Consider the following 19,382-nt stretch of genomic DNA (forward strand, 5'->3'; position numbering starts at 1 on the left):
AGTAGCCGAGCTCATTTTACCCCAATAATTAGAAAACATATACACGTTACATTATCTCTGACCACATTCAAAAATATTATGTCCTTTCACTTTCAGACTGTGTCCAGTCTCCAATTATTTCAATCCATCAAATTAAAGAAGTATTATTTGAGTTTCTGACCACTTGGGGGCGACAAGCTGTTGACACAACATGGATTTATTTAATTTTCCTTATAAAGTTTCTGGTCAATTAAGTCCAAAATTAAATTAAATTAATTAATTTCTTTGTTTTCACTTAGATGAAATATCTGGCTCTTTTTGCTCCACTAAGAAGAAGGAAAGAAGAGTTGATTAATTTTGTCAAAAAAAGATAATGACCCTTGACTGAAGCTTTGTGAGTGTGTGTGTGTGTGTGTGCGTGTGTGTGTGTGTGTGTGCGTGTGTGTGCGTGTGTGTGTGTGTGTTTGTGTTGTTATGGACAGAAAATATAGACACAGTAGAACATGTAGTCACATTATGACTACATGTGTGGGTGGATTCCCTCTAGCATGAGAAAACTGTACTGTGTGTGTGTGTGTGTGTGTGGTGTGTGTGTGTGTGTGTGTGTGTGTGTGTGTGTGCTGACTCAGGACTATTTCTTATTAGATTAGTCGTGGTTCCCACAGAAAGTAGCAGCCCTGCGACACTGACACATAATGTTACATGGCTGGATGGACACTCTGTGTCTTCATCACACACACACACACACACACACACACACACACACACACACACACACACTCTACAGAAAGAGACAGTGACACAGACAGAGGACATCCTGTAGCAGGAGCAGACATGTTGTCACCTTTTAAATCCTTCAAACTTGCTTTCTAATTATATATTGAGGAGATTTAAGAGGCCCAGATTTTGGGAGATGATAAACACACAAAAGATTCAACAGAATGCAACACAACAGACACACAAACCCTGAACCAGATGACTGTTATCTTCCTCCACACTCCACCTTCATCTCCCTCAGCAAACATCTCATATCTCATTAGCTATTTAACCAGCAGTTATTAATTGTGAAATGGGACCATGTTACACACACCGTAAACACACACCGTAAACACACACACACACACACCGTAAACACACACACACACACACACACACACACACACACACACACACACACACAAACCAGGACAACAGCTGCAGATCAGTGAAGCTTAACCCAATAAAACCTCCAGACTCACAATCACTTGTCGTGGAGCATTGTAAAGATCAGGGGCAGCAGCAGCAGGTGGAGATCGACAGTCTGTTTTAAACACTGCAGACCGTGAAAACAACTGTGGCTGCAATACATGACACTTCTGTTAGCTACAAAGCAAACGGCTTCCATTTTATTGCAACAGTAGCGTGGTGCTAAAAACAATTACAAGTGAGAAAAACAGAGAAGAGGAAAACTTCTGTCCTAAGAGAAGGGAGATATTTTTTTTACTCCTGCTGTGTTTTCTAAATCAGAGCAGACTGTATAAATTAGTCAATCAAAAAAAAGCAGGCTGGATAAAGATGATGAGTGGCACAGCCCTGGTGGAGTATTTTTTTTTGACGGGGGGTTGTGGCCTTTTTTATCCTCGATGTTGACAGTGACGAGAACAAAGAGCCTGTTGAGGAGTCGAGACAGAAGGCTGATTCTCTAACACACAGAGCCGCGTTCTTGTTGTGTTCAGCCTGGCAGAGCTCATGGGTTTGTCTCACTGGTGATGTCAAGGAAAACAGCTGGAACGATGTGAAGACATTCAGTTTCACACTGTTTCATACGGGCCTTTAGGTGATGTGTGGTCTGCAGTATAGGGGTGTTACAGCTTCCAGCAGGGTTGGCTGGAATCCCCCCGTGCACAAATGTAATATATGATATATCTGTCCCTACAGCAAAAGTGATGCTGCCATTTACTGTATGTGACCTATAAGGGGATAAATTACTATCACATAGATACATCCTCTGGAAAAATGTGTATATTTACATATATTAAAAATATCTATATGATGATTTTATATATGGTATATATCAGTATATATTTAATTTATATACATGCAAGTTTATCAAAACAACATGCATATAAAAATTCTACATGATCATGTATGTTTTTCATGTCTTTCTTCCCATATTGGGAAAGTGGTCTCAGACTTTTGGACGCATTGTATATAATATCAACATATACTGACAGGCTCTGGGATGGATATATATATTTATATAACATATGTGTTCAATTGAAGCATACATACATAAACATACATATGTGGCTATATGTATGTTTTTACATATGTTTTTAATTTTTTATGTACATGAGCTAACTGCTAATGTCAACATGCTAACACTGTTAACATGCACTTTTATACAAATTCCCACCATCTGGGTTCAGGGTTTAAGCGTGCTGACATTTTGCAAATTTTCCTCTAAACACCAAGTAGAGCTGAGGCTGATGGGAACGTCACTGGTTGCACAAGGGAGCATGAAAGTCTGTACAAAATCTAACAGTGAGCCATCCAGTCATTGTTGAGATATTTCAGTTTGGAGAAAAGCGGGGTTCAGCTGAAGGACAACCAACACTGCCGTCCACAGAGACAAGCTGCTAGCATATGTAAAAACAATCATTTTAGTGCGAGCAAGAAGACAAGTGTGACCGAGTGTCTGCAAGCACGAAGTAAAATAAATCATGTACCTTCAGAGAGTAAAACAATGCCACAATTAAAAGGGCGGTCAAGAACTGTTACTCACTGCGACTCCGACACGCCTTCACACAATCATTTACTCATGAATTTCCAAATAAATCTCTGTCTTATCTGATGTAACGACATTTACAGTTTCACCAGATGTTGTTTATTAGTCAAACAGGTGGGTGAGCAGCTCATTCCCTGTAAAGTCCTTTCACACACGCTACAGAAATACATAAAACACACAATTTCAGGACTCAGTACAGTGCAGAGTCCGTGTCAAGTGTTTTGGATTGAGAAAAGCATGAAACAACAGTGGTTCTTTATCTACAAAGGTCACCTTCATACTCGGTTTGTTTTCAGAGTAAACTCTATCTGAACTAATAACACGAGGAAAAACACTGAGCAATGTCGAGCTTTGACTTGTAAAGTCTACTTGTTCTTGTCGCTTGTGTTAAACCCACCACAGAGGTGAACAGGTGAGGCCTTTATAGAGAGAAGATGGAGTGAATGAAACAATGTGCCGCTCCTTTATTTATTCGTTTACAGTTCCACCTCTTGTTCATAGCTGGGAAAAATAAACTGTACTGTTAGACTTGAGTTAAATTAAAAGCACTACGTTGCCTTAATAATTATTACGTCTGTTATTCAATTGACATAATTTAATTTTCGGTTATAGTATTATATATATAGTATAGTATAACTTCGAATAACATTCGAAAACATGTTTAACGTTTGAAACAAGTCAAATTGAATTAAACCAAACTCTCACTAATATTAGATTTGTGTACTTGTCGGACGCCAAGAAACACAGCAATGCCCCGGAGAAAATAAATAAATATTCAAGTCACAAATAATTAATGATGAAGAAAATGCATACAACGTGTTTGTTAGACCTCAAGGATACACATGATGTTTCGGTGAGTAATACTCCTCTGGGTTCATTTAATTAAAGAACAAGAAGCCAATGTGACACATAAGAATGTATCCCACGTGGTGTCGTAGCAGTAATTAGCCACCTGGAGGCCTGTAAATTATCTCTCACACATTTTTAAAGCAGTTTCTGTGCCACAGATATAGTCTCGCTTATTCTCACGTGTGTGTTTGCGTGTGTGTGTGTGTGTGTGTGTGTGTGTGTGTGTGTACCTGTGTGTATTACCTGTTGCAGCATCTCCTCAGTGGAGGCCAGTTTCTGCCGGTGTTCCTCCAGAGAACTTTCCAGATCTCTGATTTTCTCTCCCTGAGCCTCCACCTGGTCCGTCAGAACGCTCACCTAACGGGTGACACAGTCGTACTCCGTTAGCACGCCCAGAGAGAGAGAGGGCTGAATGAACAGATGCAGGAAAACTGACAGAAACCTGACACAAGATGCACACACACACACACAGAAAACAAGACGGAGCAATAGAGGTCAGCAATCATCTTTAGGGTTTTACAATGTCATCTGCACCGCATTCACGCGCATATAACCTTTTTCCTACAGTGCATCACCACGTCTCTTTCTCTTCCCTTCATCCACACAAACACGCATTCACCCTGGCATACCTCAACGCCAAAACAACACACATTTACTCAGCAGTCTGTCACTCAGGAATGTGCCACACATTTACTATAATCTCCCTGACAACACATTCACCTCCTGCAAAACACACACACACACACACACACACACACACACACACACACACACACACACACACACACACATACATAACAACACAACACAACTCTCTTGTTCCACTACTAAACTCTGCCAAAATCCCTCTGACAGCATCTGACTCTCTGTCACTTCAGCTTCCATGATTTTTACCTTCGCAGTTACGTTCTGTCTCACGGCACTCTGGCAGAGTTTCTGGCTCAACATGTATTTCATTTAAAAATCCAGATTACAAGGAGAAAAAAAACAGGAGACGAGGCAAGAGAATGATCTGGTAGCCTGTGTCTCCTGACAATGAAGGCGAACCATGACCCCGTGAGTAAGTGAATGAACATGTGAAGTATGTGAATGAGTTACACTCCTGTGTGTCATTTAGCGCCTAAAAACTAAAACTAAAACCTGACAAATGTTATAGGCAACCTTATGTTACCTTCCATTATTTAAAGCTGTAGTTCCACAAAGCAATGAGAAGACAATATATGGTTTTGATATGAATACATAAACTCCTAATGCTGAAGACCAAGGTCCAACGTTAGTCTCTTACCTCCTCTGTTCTCCCCTGCTGAGCTGCACACACACACACACACACAAATGAAGGTGAAAGTTCCCGACCAGGCAACACGGAAGTTAGTTACAACAGACAGAGTGTGCACATGCTGACACACACACACACACACACACACACACACACACACACACACACACACACACACTGAGGTGAGACAACGCCTCACAAAATACAGAGGCAGGTGAAGAGAAAGTAAAGCAAAGAACCATAACGTCGGCAAACTGTCAACAGCCAATTAAAATCTCCTGTCAGGAGGAATAAGCCCCGGCCACCTTGGATATCGACCAATCACAGCTGATACCAGATGAGGACTATGTAACTAGTAGGTGTGCATGTGTGTGAGAACTTTATGAACCTGAGTGGTCCAGGCGGGTGGTGCACTTTAACTTTAACATTACTAACAGATCACTCACATGGGCCAACCCCAGAGCATAAAACAAACACACACAAGCGAAGAGAGCCTGAGGAGCAGTTTGAAAACTGTGATTTAAGTAGCAGGAATGTGAAGATTGTGGAGATCACAGCTGTATGAACCAGTTATTAAAGGGATCTAAGAGCAGAGAAGGAGAGAGAGAACGCCTGTTGACATCATGTGGTGCAGAGATATATCATCTTCTGTTGTGCCACAGTAACAGTGATGGTGATAGTCATCAGTAACCGTCTGCTCAGATGATGTGAAGGTGTCTGGGCATGTTTTGTTTTTGAAATAACACAAAAGTCCTCAATCAGAGACAAGAAACCAAGCTGTTTTTCCAGTGTGGCAATCCCTCCATACAAATCCCTGGTTCACATGCTCACAGTGCAGATTCAAGTAATCATGTCAAACTGAGCTAAAGTTACAGCACAAAGGTGGGACGATACAATGAATCTAAAGCAGAGGCAGAGAAATTATTATTGTTTATGTCTTTTTTGAAGGATGAAAGAAGAGACTGACAGGAAGCAAGGAAAGAGAGCAGGGGGGTGGGAGTGACATGCAACACAGGTTTCCCAAGCTGGAATCGGACCAGCGACCTTTGTGATTTCATGGTGTATGTAGAGTGAAACTGACTTTCTAACTGTGAAATAAGCATGAACGGTCTCAGAGAAAACCAACGTAACAAGGTTGTAAACAGGACAAACACACAAACACATATATAGACATATATAGACACACACACTCATAGCTCCGACCTGTAGCACCAGAGACTCCTTGTCTCCCTCTAGGCGGAGCAGTCGCTCTTGGTAGGATTCATTGTTGGCTGGAGAACACAGGTTCACCTGGAGAACACACAGGGAAAACAACTGAACATTATTATTTTCCTACTGGACCTTCTTCTCCATAGAGCTGACTGAGTTAGCTTGATTTGATTGTTGATGATCTGGTTTGAGTAAAAGTCATAAATAAAGACCGAGGCAACCTGAAAAAAAGGTCAGTAGTAATGGACTACACTACAATGTATGAAAAGATGCAATTTGTTTACAATTTAAATTGAAATATTTCACTCATTTTATGAGTTTCAGTGATCTCATCCGAATAATTCAAACTTATTATTATTGAATCACAGGCTCCTGGTTTAGTTTAGGTTTACAGCATCGAATAATGGGCAGAGGTGTTTTTTCAGAACATTATGATGTCACAGTGAAGCTGACCTTTGACCCTTTGGATGTAAAATGTCACAATAGACATTGGTGTTAAAGTGTGCCATAATTAGTGAAGAAATTCCTGAATTATGGCGGAAAATGTGGTTTGTGAGGTCACAGTGACCTTGACCTTTGACCACCAAAATCTAATAAGATCATGCTTGAGTCCATGTGAATGTTTGTGCTGAATTTGAAGAGATTCCCTCAAGGCCTTACTGAGATATAAACTTATACAAAGGCAACAAGCTGCATCCATAACCCACAGATGTTTCAGGTACACGATTGTTTCTGAGATAAACTGCTGACTGGTTCCTGCACAATCAGCCGACAGAGCGGGTCCTGTTCAACTTTAGATTTTCTACAGCCACATGATGCAGAGTTATGAAAGATCATCCGACTCATCTGACTCCCATTTATCCAGAAATAACTCAGCAATGGCGACAAATTATCAACATGTTACTGAAGCTTGTGTTCTGATTTTCACAGTACAACAACATTCCCTTCCCTGACCTCTCTGAGCTGTAACAGAGCAAGTGGGGCGGGGGTTTCTCAAGGGGCCCAACTTGGGCCCAATCTGCGTGATTTAACATGTATTCTTGTTGTTCAGCTGAATAATTTGAATAACGTTTGTTTGCGTGTCTTGATTGCTGTGAGCCAACACCACTGCCAAGGCAAGGGGTTTCATGTTATGCCTTTTGATTCCAACCACTTAGTACCCTCCTAATATGGTCTATGGAGTTGATTTGGCAGATTGTCTGCTGTATTTGTTTCCCTCACTGTTTTGCGTAACAATAAAAGTGTTAAAAAAAAAAAAAAGTCCTGATCAGAGTGCTTATGAAATCAGTTTAAAATCAAGAGGGGAAGTGACATCGTCATTATCGACTCTGTGCATGTGTGTCATAGTGTGACTGGCCAACGTGACTTGGATTTGGGACCCCTGTAGACCGTCTCACTGGTTTTACCAGCCCTGTCAGTCTGTGTGTGCCTGTCATTCAGAGTGCGCATGACACAATGCTGTGGTTAGCGCAGTTAGCATCTTTTATTTGTTTATGCTATTTGTTAGCTTGTAACTGGCACTGGCAGCTTATTTCACCCATGATATGTCTTGTATTATTTAAGTTTATATATAGAAGTTTAAAACTTGAGTTACATCAAAGGGGGTCTTTAATGAATGATATCAAGACTACAGCTGAGACTTAAAGCTGCATTAAACCATATTTTTATGTTAACAATGGATCAAATGACTGTGTATATTTGTCACCCTGCAGTTCCTGTCTTTCAGCACACCACAGCTTTATGCTCAGACTTGACCTCACATGTACCTCTGACTGTCTAAGAACACAGACAAAAGGCCCTAAAATCAGCATGTAATCCTTGATGATCCGTCTGCAGCTGAGGCCAGAGAGCTCAGAGGATGTATACACACCGGGCTTCCTGACACTGACCATATGGACACATTAAACCTATTAACATAGTGTAAACTAAAAAGACAGAAAAGGAAACAGAGGGAGGGAAGAGAGAGAGCGCCTGAACGCTTCAGTGACACCATATTTGGATTAAGTGTCACCAAAGGTACCGAAAAAAAGAGCAGTGCGGAAAAGAGTTTATGTCTGAAACTCCTCCTCGTTTGCAGTAATGTTACAGTACGGTGTGACTTCGGTTCGTCACTCCGGCGGGAGCAGTCAGGAAGTGCGTTAAATGCGCTGTAATCACAGATATTCCCGTCAGAATGCGGAGACTCCAGGGGCATTTCAGGGACTTGACACAGCAGTTGAAGGGGCTGATAAAGGAAACCAGGCCAGTCTGTTTCTGCCCGCCTGTCATCGCCTGCCGAACCGTGAGAGAGAAGGCGACAGAATCGGGAGGGGGGGGGGTGTAAGCTAGGTGCTTACACATTATCACTTTTCTGGATACTTCAGTGGAGAGTAATGGAAATAATCTCTGCAGCAGACCAAATATTAAAGGTTGGATGTAAGAGGAGTGGCAGCAGTTGAAAGTATACAACTACATTTGCATGAAGAGACACGACTGAGTAATTTCATTTTTTTTTTGCTATTTGCAGATCTCCTGCTCAGTGCTCTGAGCATTTCCAATGAAAGCTGTGGCCAGTGGAGTGGGTGGGACTCCTCATGACATACAGTGCAGTTTACAGTATGATCCCAGTGTCCAAGAATGCATGACAACACGCAGGACACCACCTACTTTTAATGATTCGCAGATAAAAGTCTCTGTATAACAGCCACTGCTCTGTAAATATACGAAATGTATTATATTCTTTCCCCCTTGTTGCTCTTAAATTCAGTGTTGAGTGTGATGTAATTTGGCCCTGCAGCGCGTGTCACACATTAGCGTAGGCAGCCTCTCTCCAGTCACACCACCGTATTTCTAAATCCAATTTGGTTCAATTCAATTTCATGTCTGAGCAGCCCGGCAATCAACAACAACTCCAGCGAGTATGTAAAGTGAATTTAAAGGTGAGTCAGCGGCAGATGAATTGTCATTTACTTGTTTATGCAGATCTGTATTTGATTGATGTATATTTGTCATGACGCTGTTCATCATGTTAGACAGACTCGGATCAAATCAGCTGATCACACCACTGTGAAAACCACAGGATAAACACACACACACACACGCACACGCATATACACACACACACACACACACACACACACACACACACACACTCTTTGTGGGTTTGTTTATCTTAGGTTAGATTTGATTGGAAATGGTTTATTTTACTCGGTGCAGTTTTCAGTAATACACAGGACTATTTATCAAAAATATTAAATGTTACCCTGAACTTGAAAAATATTGAAAAATGACAAAAACACAATTATAACTGCTTTAAACATCAGTTTCATTATGTGGCGTTTCAAACATTTGCCATGTTGTGATATATAGTGAATTGACAGTTGAAAACACTTTTATACAACAATTTGTACAAACATGGTGATATTTATTTCTGCCCTCTTGCCCAGCCCAGCATGAGACCTGTCAGAACACACAACTATCAACTATCACGACAACACACATCACACAGATGGATGGGAAACTATGACACACAGAGAAAGATCACTTGAAGAAACATAGCCATCATCTGAACTGCACTGCTGCAGATCTGATGTAGAGTTATAGCTCAAACTAACTGTCACTGTGGCAGCTTGAAGACGTGACATGTTCCCTCTTCCACAGTCAGAGACGGTCCATGCACAGACCTCAGACCCGAACACAACGCTATCAACTATCTATTAATCTGCTGCGTCAGTATGTTCAATCTGAAACAGAGCAGAATGTGCTGGAAACAGCAGGACACTGTATCTGCTTTTTTGGGATATGGATTGATTAGATATGAGAGGGACAGTAATCTGCAGAGTAACGGCCCACGATCAAGCATGACACCACTGATGTTAAAAACATTTACGACTGTGCCTTGTACGGAATGAGGACGCCTATAAAAGAGACAACGAGCGCCACCTGTAGTGTGTGTTTTGTTTGTTTGTGATTTTTGCTCTTACATGCACATTTATCACGGAGGTCATACAGAGAAGCATCAACGATGATATGAGCGCTGTAAAACTAGCTGCTGCTCTTCAGGACGACATAATTAGCTTCTGAAAAATCCGATTAAAATCATTAAGATTAAATAAAAGTCACTGTGTAGCATCGTTTATCACAGGATACTGTTTCACACAAATGCTCTGAGTGAGGACTGTGACTGCGATGGCCCGAACAGTTGTTGGACGTGTCCCCTTGAGTGACCTCTGAAGGACAGTTTAAAGGTCACTGTCTGCTGGTGAAACTGAAACTGAAATCAGCACACTTTAGCTGAATATTTCAAGCTCAACGTGAAAGCGCCTCACAAGGACGACGCAGACTCGACAAGGCACCGATATTTATCTACAAGCATCTGCTGTTTGAAGACATCACAAAACAACCCACACTGAAGACTCTCATTCCTGAAACCTCACAGGGTCTCAACAGCAGCGGCAGATTTCGCGTGACAAGAGTCTCTCGCTGATTGAATCTTCCGATATCAACAACGCTGCTTTGTAAACAACAATCAGCTGATGGGTAATGCTTTTAATCTGATAACACACACACACACACACACACCCTAACAACTGCACTGGGTTGAGAAGAAGCCCGGCTCTTGAACTGTGGGAAATTACATCAGAAAACAGTCAATCACCGGGAAGCAAGACAATAAGAACAGGACAATAACATGCATCTAAAGCGGGACAGTGAATATCTCACAGGGACAGAGGAGCTTCTCCTTTTCCTTTAAACACTGATCTTCTCTTTGGAAACTCTTTAAAAGACTGTGCAACAAGGAGCGTGGGATGAAAGTCAAAAAAAAAAGAAGAGGAAAACGACGTGAAAGTAAAGTCAAACCCCTGAGACTCACCTTTTTGAGCCAGGAGAAGTGCCTGTAGAAGTCAATAGGAGTCTCCATGCTCCCAGCCCATCGCTGCCCTGCCTTTTTCCTCTGGGTTTATGTCCGATTTTATCAGTATTAGTATGTGTGTGTGTGTGAGTGTGTGTGTGTGTGTAGACACAGTCCACAGACAGGACAAAGAAAGAGTGTGTTCTTGAGTTTGTAGCATGTGAGTACTGTCAAGCAAGTGTGTGTGAGTGAGTGTGTGTGTGTGTGTGTGTGTGTGACAGCAATGTTCACAGCTGTGGAGGAGGGCGTTTTACGATCGCTGCCTCCTGAGCGGGAGAACTCCCCCGTGTTTAGTCCTCCCTCCTTCTCTTCCTCCTCCAGTACTTCTTTCTTCTTTTCCTTCCTTTTACTATCACTCTTTTCTTTCTCTTTTGCTCTCTCCACTTTCTCTCACTTCTCTCTCTTTTCATCAGACACTCGCTGCCTCCTCCTCACCCTCCTCTCTCTCTCTTTCTCTCTCTGTTCTGGTTGGAGTTGTTGCTCCTCTCCTCTTTTACCTTGTTCCTGCCCCCCTCCCCTCTTTTCTTCTTTTCTTTACTTCAGAGCCGCTTCCCCTCTTTTCTTCTCCCTCCTTTCTGAGGTCCGTCTGACAGCCAAATGGCCGAGCCCAGGAAGGAGGGGGGTGGTGTTTTTCTTCTTTTCCTGTCATCTGTTTGCATCTGAGTCTAATCCGACTCTCTCTCTCTCTCTCTCTCTCTCTCTCTCTCTCTCTCGCTTTCTGTCGCTCCCTCACACACATCAGCAGCATCTAATGTCCGACACACAAACAAAGCAGCAACAGGCTGTAATGTCAGCACAAACACGAACCATGCCAGATCTCTCTCCCCCTCGCTTGTGCTCTTTTTAATTAAGTTACACTCACAGTGCCTGGAGACTTCAAAACACTGTCTGCAGGAGTGAAAGACTTTCTCCCCCTCTCTCTCTCTTTACCTCCCCCCTCTCCCCATCTGTCTGTCTCTGTGACTCTGATGTTTAAACCCATTTGCTCAGGTTCCCATTTTCTGTGTATTTTACAAAACCGTTCACCATCACAATGTCGGCCATTTGTCTGAATGACAGCTTCATTTACACACACGCACACACACAGGCACGCACACACAATTATGAATATCGTGACTATTCAGTCCATCACAAGCTGTTTAAAGTGTCTTAAAAGTTGTGCATAAAGCTCCGTGAGTTCATCTCCATTTGTGTGAGTGTTAATAGAGTTAAGAAAAAACATAAAACAAAACTAAATGCTGTTGTGTTTATTGTTGTTTACCTTCCCATATTTGCATTGCGGCATAGGTCAATTTAAGGCTCAGCACTCTTCACTGCTGTTCATGCCTACAAGTGCAGTTGTGCCTTTATTACACCAGCTACAGCAGAGAGAGGCAGAGAAGTCAGGGAGAAAGAGAGGGGGTGACACTGATCACAAAAACTTGCCAACTATCAGCTTTAAAGATGAAAAAAAGAGTTAGAGTTAGGTTTGGGTTTTTCTCTTTCTACTAGTTTTGTAAAAACTCTAAAACAGTCTAATCCCAAAACACGAGATCATCTGAAAACATGTTACGCTCTCTGACTCAGCAGCTATGAGCTGCAACTTCCTGCCAATGATACACTCATGATGCTTCCTGTGTTTACATGTGTGCATCTGACAGCGTGTGTGTGTGTGTGTGTGTGTGTGTGTGTGTGTGTGTGTGTGTGTGTGTGTTTCACAGTGGATTATCCCCTGGAGAGAGGCCTGCAGGGTGCAGACTAATTGCAGAGCGCAAGTGGCTTTAATGCTGTTGCTGTAGGTCAGCAGGGAGGAGCAGGAAGGGGGAGAAGGTGGACAGGATGAGGATGAGAGGGAGCAGCCAACCTTACATACGAGCTGCCTTGATAATCTGCCAGGCTTTTGTTCATCTGCGATTGAAATTCACAGGCCGAGTGAAGTTTTCACCGCAACTACCTTCCACTGAACAAACAGCGAGGTTTGTGGATTATTCAGACTGACAAGAACATTGTTTCTTGCTCTTGAGTTTTTCAAAAGCGATCTTTGCCTAACCGTAAAACAAATGATTTTGTTTCCTAAACTTTCCTTAACCTTAACCATGATGTAGCTGCCATGTGCAAATATTGTGGGAAGAGAGAATTGTAAAAGTCACCGGCATCGGATGTAAAAAAAGAAAAAAAAAAAAGAGTTGGAACTAAATTAAATCAGGAATTTTCCAGAATTGTCCAGTACCATTTTTGTCTGGTGATAGGGTTCAAATTCAGAACGTGATGCGGTGCCCTTGTGGTGGTCTGGACAATAACATGCCCAGTCTGATTCAGGCTGTGGACCTCTCCTCGTCTCTCTCTCCCCTCATTCCTCTACTCTCAACTATCTACTTAGTAAATTAGTAAACACCTTAAGTAACCACTTTACGCTACGGTGCAACTCACAATGAGAGAACCTTACTCACAACAAACTGTGTGTGTGCAGCAGAAAACACAAAAACATCTGCATGGGGACATGAAATCAGGGTGAATATTTATCTTAAACAACCTCCTTTTTTTTGGTGGTACAATTTGTAAAAATCAAAGCCAATGAGCCTTAATCACTGACCGTCAAAGACTAGAAGCCACTACAGTCAAAGAAGTTTCAACTGCTCAAAGTCAGAGACAAAGACAGAAAGCAGTGGAGGGCTGGTCAGTTACTGTGTGTGCAACATGTGAGACATCTGCTGTCGAAACAATGTAGGAGCTGAACCGGATCCAAGATCCACTTTTCCTTTTCCAGTCAGCGTGTAACGCTTGACGCTGAAAACAGCAACCTCTGCAGGAGAAAACTCCGCAACAGCAACAAACTCAACTATCACATGCAACTGAATCTACAAATAGCAACAGCTGCATGTCAGTGAATTCAACAGAAGGCACAGACACTTTCAGTTATATACCAAACAAATAGTACAAACTGAAGTAGTTTGACCTTACCTTAACAGTCCTGAGCAGTTCAGCCCTCGTCCCAAAGAGCGTCTAACCTCTACACTAAGTACCTCATTTCCAAACAGACTCAAGTCAGAGAGCAGAGGGAGGGTGTGAGTTGCAGGAAATGAAAGAGAGTGATGGAAAGTGGAGAGAGAGATGTAAAATGTTGAGAGATGTAAACAAGTTAGAGCAGCTACACAGGACAGGCAGAGGGTGTGAGGGAGGGAGCTCAGCACAGGAAGTTGATAATAGCCGAGTTGTAATAGTGTCCCCGAGGAAAACTTTATGGAACACGTCCAAAGTCTCTCTCCACTCGTTCCCCTCTCTCCTTCTGTTGCTATGGATTTTATAAATGAGAGGAAGGAAGGAAGGAAGAAAGAAAGAAATGAAAAAAGAAAGGAAGAATTAAAGAAAGAAAGAAATACTGATGACTGTGACAAGAGACCAAATGAGCCATGAGTTCATCCTCACAGAGACATGCAAAATTTCCGCTCCTCTCCCTCTGACCCTTCAGCTGACCCCGTCTGACCCTCTGACTGTTTCTGTCCCTCCGCTGTGAAAACACCGGACGATGAGAGCTTACAGTTCTGCACACGAGCTGTTCCTTCATTGTCGAAGTCACTCAACTGTTTTTTACATTTCGCTTTAAACCTCCACAGGTTCGACTTAAACATATAGGAGGAAGACTCTACGGACGACCCGCTCACATGCGGGCGACACCTACATTAATGTTGTTACATCATCATAAAGTGAAGCTCTGTCGTTGACATGGGGGACAGCTACACCAGAGAGTCTGCTCTAATCAGTGCTGAATGAACAGATACATGGAGCTTCTCTCTGCTAATGTGTTATGAAAAACTCTGACCTAGAAAAGAAGGGGCAGAAAGAAAAACACTGTATACCATAAACACAAATATTCCCCGCTGAAAGAGTCCTTTCAACATAAAACAGCTGCTTCTTTTAGTCATCATGTTGTGTATCTGACTCCATTTCTCAGGAGCTTGTCGGCTTCACGATGACTTCACTTATATAACATGCAACTACACCACCAGGCGATCCATGGGTGAAAGTGAACGCATCATTTATTCACAGTGAGATGTACACCGGGCACAGGGTGTAACTTCTAACTCAGCTGTATAATTTCTAAGGTCAGTGAGAGTTTATCTGCTAATTTTAAATGAGCAGCTCCTGAAACTTCCTGGCTATTGACGCACAAGCGAACTGGCAACATGGTTGGAAGGCTGTGTTTTTAGCTGCTTTTTGCTTTGTAGCTTCTCCGGTGAAAAAAAATGACCTGACAGGTTTTAACAACAGGCGGCCTCTAGTGGTCGCAGCAAATACGACGGGATGAAATGATGGTTAGGGTGGATTTCACAAGGGATACCGCTGTTCATTGACCTTAACCGCATATTTATTATTGTAACCATGACAACGAAGGCACTTTAAACTTAAGGAAGTACCCAGACAGTTATCTTTTCCTAAACCTTCCCTGACCTGAGTTTTTGTGCCTGGACTCAATCCACAACTTGAACCGCGCAGTTATTATTGTTACCATGGCAACAAAATTCTGGTACGCCTGTCGCTGATACACTCCTATTGTTTGTATTCGAGCGTTAACAACACATAATGGTAAGTCAGGTTGGAGGACTTGTTGGTGGATATATATATATACTATATATATATAGTATATATATATACATATATATGAAGAGATATGAAAAGGAGAGTATCGTCCACATAAATATGATATTCATGAATTCCCAGATGTGATCGAACGCTGTCAGCGAGGGCCTCCATTGCTGGCACAAAGAGCAAGGGCCTTAATGTGCAGCCCTGCATAGTTTGTTGGGTAACTTAGGAGAAACTGTCTGTAGTCATTTAGACAGTATTTCGGTATAGGGGTTGTTATATAATAATTGTTTCCAAGAAATAAACCAGTTTCATTTTCTGTGGCTTTTCAGCATCCAAATATGGAACCAAAAGATTCTTTTTCAGGCGTCTTTGGGGTGTATAAAATAAATTATTAGTATTGGCCTTTTTCTAAGAGAACTGTGGTTCACTGAGTGTGAGAACATAATCTGTAACATCACAACATGATGCTTTGTGGGAATAAGGAAAGCAGACAGCAGTTCCTCATGCTCAGAAAGCCAAGAATAACAAGCAGAATCCACAGTCTAGACCGAGGCTCATTTTCAGCTATTTCTTCTTCTTCTGTTTTTAACGGCGGCAAACACCAAGAATACACCATGAATGGCAAAAAGCAAAAACAATCCACCATGCTGGAAAAAAAATCTACAACAATCAGTATAAACTGGAATCAAATTATTTTTCACTACTCAAAAACATGTGTGATACAGCTTGATATGACAGATAAATAAAGTGCCGCATTTCCATTGACGTGGCTGCAACCGAGAACATATCGTACCATTAGAAATGAGTCAAAAAGTCAAATAAAGTACTCACGGTTCCACTCTGTAGCCAGTTTATGAGAGCCTGTGCTGTCTCTGTCTGTAGCTGCGCCCTCAGGCTCTCCCTCTCCTCCTGGTTGGGTTGGAGCTCCAAGGCGAGTTTGAGGTCCTCGGCTAACTGGACGACCTGCAGAGGACCGGTGCTTATGGGAGAACCCAGGTCATACATGCTGTTGGAGAACTCCACCGCTGCTGCTTTCGAACCTGGAGAGTTGTGACGGAGGAGAGACAAAGATTATTAATGCCATTACTCAAAACTGAAATGTGACTGAAATACTGATCTATTCGGTGTATTACCAGTACATTTGCAAGAAGCCCTCAAATGAAGCTGTGCGTACTCGGAACAACAGAACTTAATCAGAGCCATACATCCTCCTGAATATTTCCAAAATGTCCATGTGTCACCTGGATCATTTCCCTGGCAGCCACACACACTGTAAGGCGCACACTCTCGCAACACACATCTGGATGCACTCAAATGTCTTTGAAAAACAGCTACACATTACAGTGCCTGCATACAGCACATTAAGCACCAAAATTAATAAACAGAACATAATAAAAACAATGCTTGCTTGAAAAAAAGGTCTGGTTGAATATCTGTTTGTGCGTCTGAATGTGGGCAGAAGGAGAGAATATATCACTGTAAAGGTTGAATATTTTCTCCTTTCGTTTGTAATACACAAATCATTAAACGGTGGGGTTACGGTACTTATTTGACACATTTTTGTAGTATTTAGTACATCTGTGGGGACATTTGGAGCCTGGGTATCAAAGGGTGGGTTAGGGTGAGGGTATCACACATGATACTAAGACAGCCTGTGCAGTAGCATTATATAAACAGATAACTTTTGGCCGGTTGAGAAGATATGAGCACAATATGAATAAAGAAACAAACAGAACGTGAACCCATTCTCCCGTTCATTTATCCATCCAGGCTGTAGCTTATTAAAGCCGGAGTGCACAGAGGAAAAACTTATTCATGCCCTGTCAACTCAGCCCAGATCCAAACTGCTGCACCGCCTCCAGCACGGGCCTAAAACAGCTCCATGAGGAGGACAGGTTTCTATTGTGAGCGTGTCAGCTTTGGAGATCTGTTGTACATTTATGAAATACTTGTAATACTGTCATCACTTTCCAAAGGGAGGTCAAAAGTCAACGCAAGTTACAAGACACCCGTGCTGGAACTGCTGCATGGACACAGACTTTTAGGTCTGTCGCAGCAGGAAACACACAGGTGCAATCCATGTAATTAACGATGGTGATCATTTACTGAGTCATCGTTAATGTTATTTGTTTCACCTGTGCCACCTGTGCTAATACCTGCCATCGAAAAAAGCCTGCAGTGAGAGCTGTGTCCCGTTTCCATTACAACATTCAGCCTCCCACTTCCACTTCAGGCCCCCGTCTCCAGCCTCCGCTCACGTCTCCTGAGCCACGTCCTCCCCTCCGTCTTCCACAGATCTGCCGTTCTCCATCTGTCCACCAGATGTCCCTGGACTTTTCTCCCCATCTACAATTCCACCTGCTCACCTGTTCCACATTTGCAATCACCTGCGCTTCCCTGCCCACTCACGCCCGAGCCTGTTTTCAAACCTGCCGTCGTCACCGGTTCCTTGTAACTTCACTGCATCTAAGTCTTTTGAGGCTCCTCCCGCCCCGTGCTGCTCCCATCAGCCGTGACATATATGCACTATATGCTAATCTTAATAGTTCACTGTTTTTGCAATGAGTGTATGACAACATCTTTTCACTAAACTTTACCGTTCTGTACTAACAGGAAATACCATCAGGTTCAAGTACCACTGCCAATTAAATTTCAGAGATTCTAAAAGATTTAATATATTTATATAATATATTTTTATTTTATATGGTTGTATTTACATTTCTTGCAGGTGTGAGCAGTTTCTTTTGTGAACTGTATATTGGTAAATATATAACACTATATACTTAAAACCTGCATGTCCAACCAATACATCAGCATATGTTAGCTAGCTGCTGACACTAAGTATTGGCATTGGTGTATATGCTGGTAACAAGAAACTGGAGTACTGAAATGCCAATATCTGAGTATGTTTGAGGTCATTTATAAACAGTGTCTCCGTTATACAGTTTGTGTAATTTGTGGTTTGACAAGAATATTTTTCCAGCTGTAACACGTCCTGCACAGTACATGCATGTCTTCTCTCTATCTCAATAACTTTAAGGTATCCTTATCAAATTACATTTATATAGTACTTTTATCCAAAGATATCTGCTATTTGTCTCTCATTCACCCATTCACACATGCACTCACACACATATGGCAGCAGCCACATGGACAGGAGAAGAAAGGGATCGAACCACCAACCACTCAAACACAGGATGTTAGTTTTATGTCAAATGTGTTTGAAACAAAATAAATATTGAACAATATAATGTTACATTTCAATCCTTTTTGTTTTCCTTTTGTGTTGAGGAAAGAAGTATTTATAGTCCATGTGTTATAAATAAAGCCTAGCGTAAGTGCAGCCGGATTCTCTCTGCACTGCGGTCATCTTGGACAATATGTAAAGTTACAGTTGATAAATAAAATGTCCAACCACAATTTACAACAACGGATGTTAGTTTAAATAAACACTGGACAATATAATGTTACTAGGATCTTTTTTTTCTTATTCTTAGATACCCAAATTGATTATTCGCCTCAAAAATCCAGTATCCATTGGGGTATGCAGAAAGTAAAACCTTAAAATTTGTAGTAGGACACTGGGACACAGCTGCTGTATATCATATTTTTGCTGTAGTGGTGCTACCTGCATTTAAGTCCCTGCATTTTAACATACTCTGGTGATGACACAGTATCAGAGAGATACAGATTTCATTGTAGAACAAGGCCTGATTTAATATGTAGTTTGTATTCCACTGTCTGCCTCTGATAATCTGTACAACTCATGATGTCTGGTGTCCTGTTCCATTGCCTTGTAGCCATGTTTTCTGAAGGCCACAACACAAAGGGGGGGGGGGGGGGGG

At 42.0% G+C, this 19,382-nt stretch overlaps 1 protein-coding gene across 7 annotated transcripts in view; it reads right to left on the minus strand.

Moving 5' to 3' along the window:
• Window positions 1-19,382, minus strand: part of ppfibp2b (PPFIA binding protein 2b) — a 69,258-nt gene that overhangs the window by 29,671 nt on the left and 20,205 nt on the right. For 4 of the 7 annotated variants that reach the window (XM_087175386.1, XM_087175382.1, XM_023411402.2 and 1 more), the window contains exons 3-5: window positions 16,369-16,577; window positions 6,075-6,161; window positions 3,839-3,952 (exon numbers count right to left, since the gene is read on the minus strand). In XM_087175386.1, coding sequence (XP_087031512.1) covers window positions 3,839-3,952; window positions 6,075-6,161; window positions 16,369-16,577 — 410 coding nt within the window. Of the gene's footprint in view, window positions 1-3,838; window positions 3,953-4,880; window positions 5,006-6,074; window positions 6,162-10,932; window positions 11,573-13,911; window positions 14,016-16,368; window positions 16,578-19,382 lie in introns of those variants that run through there. The other 3 variants (XM_087175384.1, XM_087175383.1, XM_087175385.1) reach the window with 3 other exon arrangements.

Source organism: Seriola lalandi, unplaced genomic scaffold, assembly GCF_002814215.2.
Source record: "Seriola lalandi dorsalis isolate HSWRI2012SDOR001 ecotype SW California unplaced genomic scaffold, Sedor1 jcf7180002054465, whole genome shotgun sequence".
In the NCBI taxonomy this organism is placed as follows: Eukaryota; Metazoa; Chordata; class Actinopteri; order Carangiformes; family Carangidae; genus Seriola; species Seriola lalandi.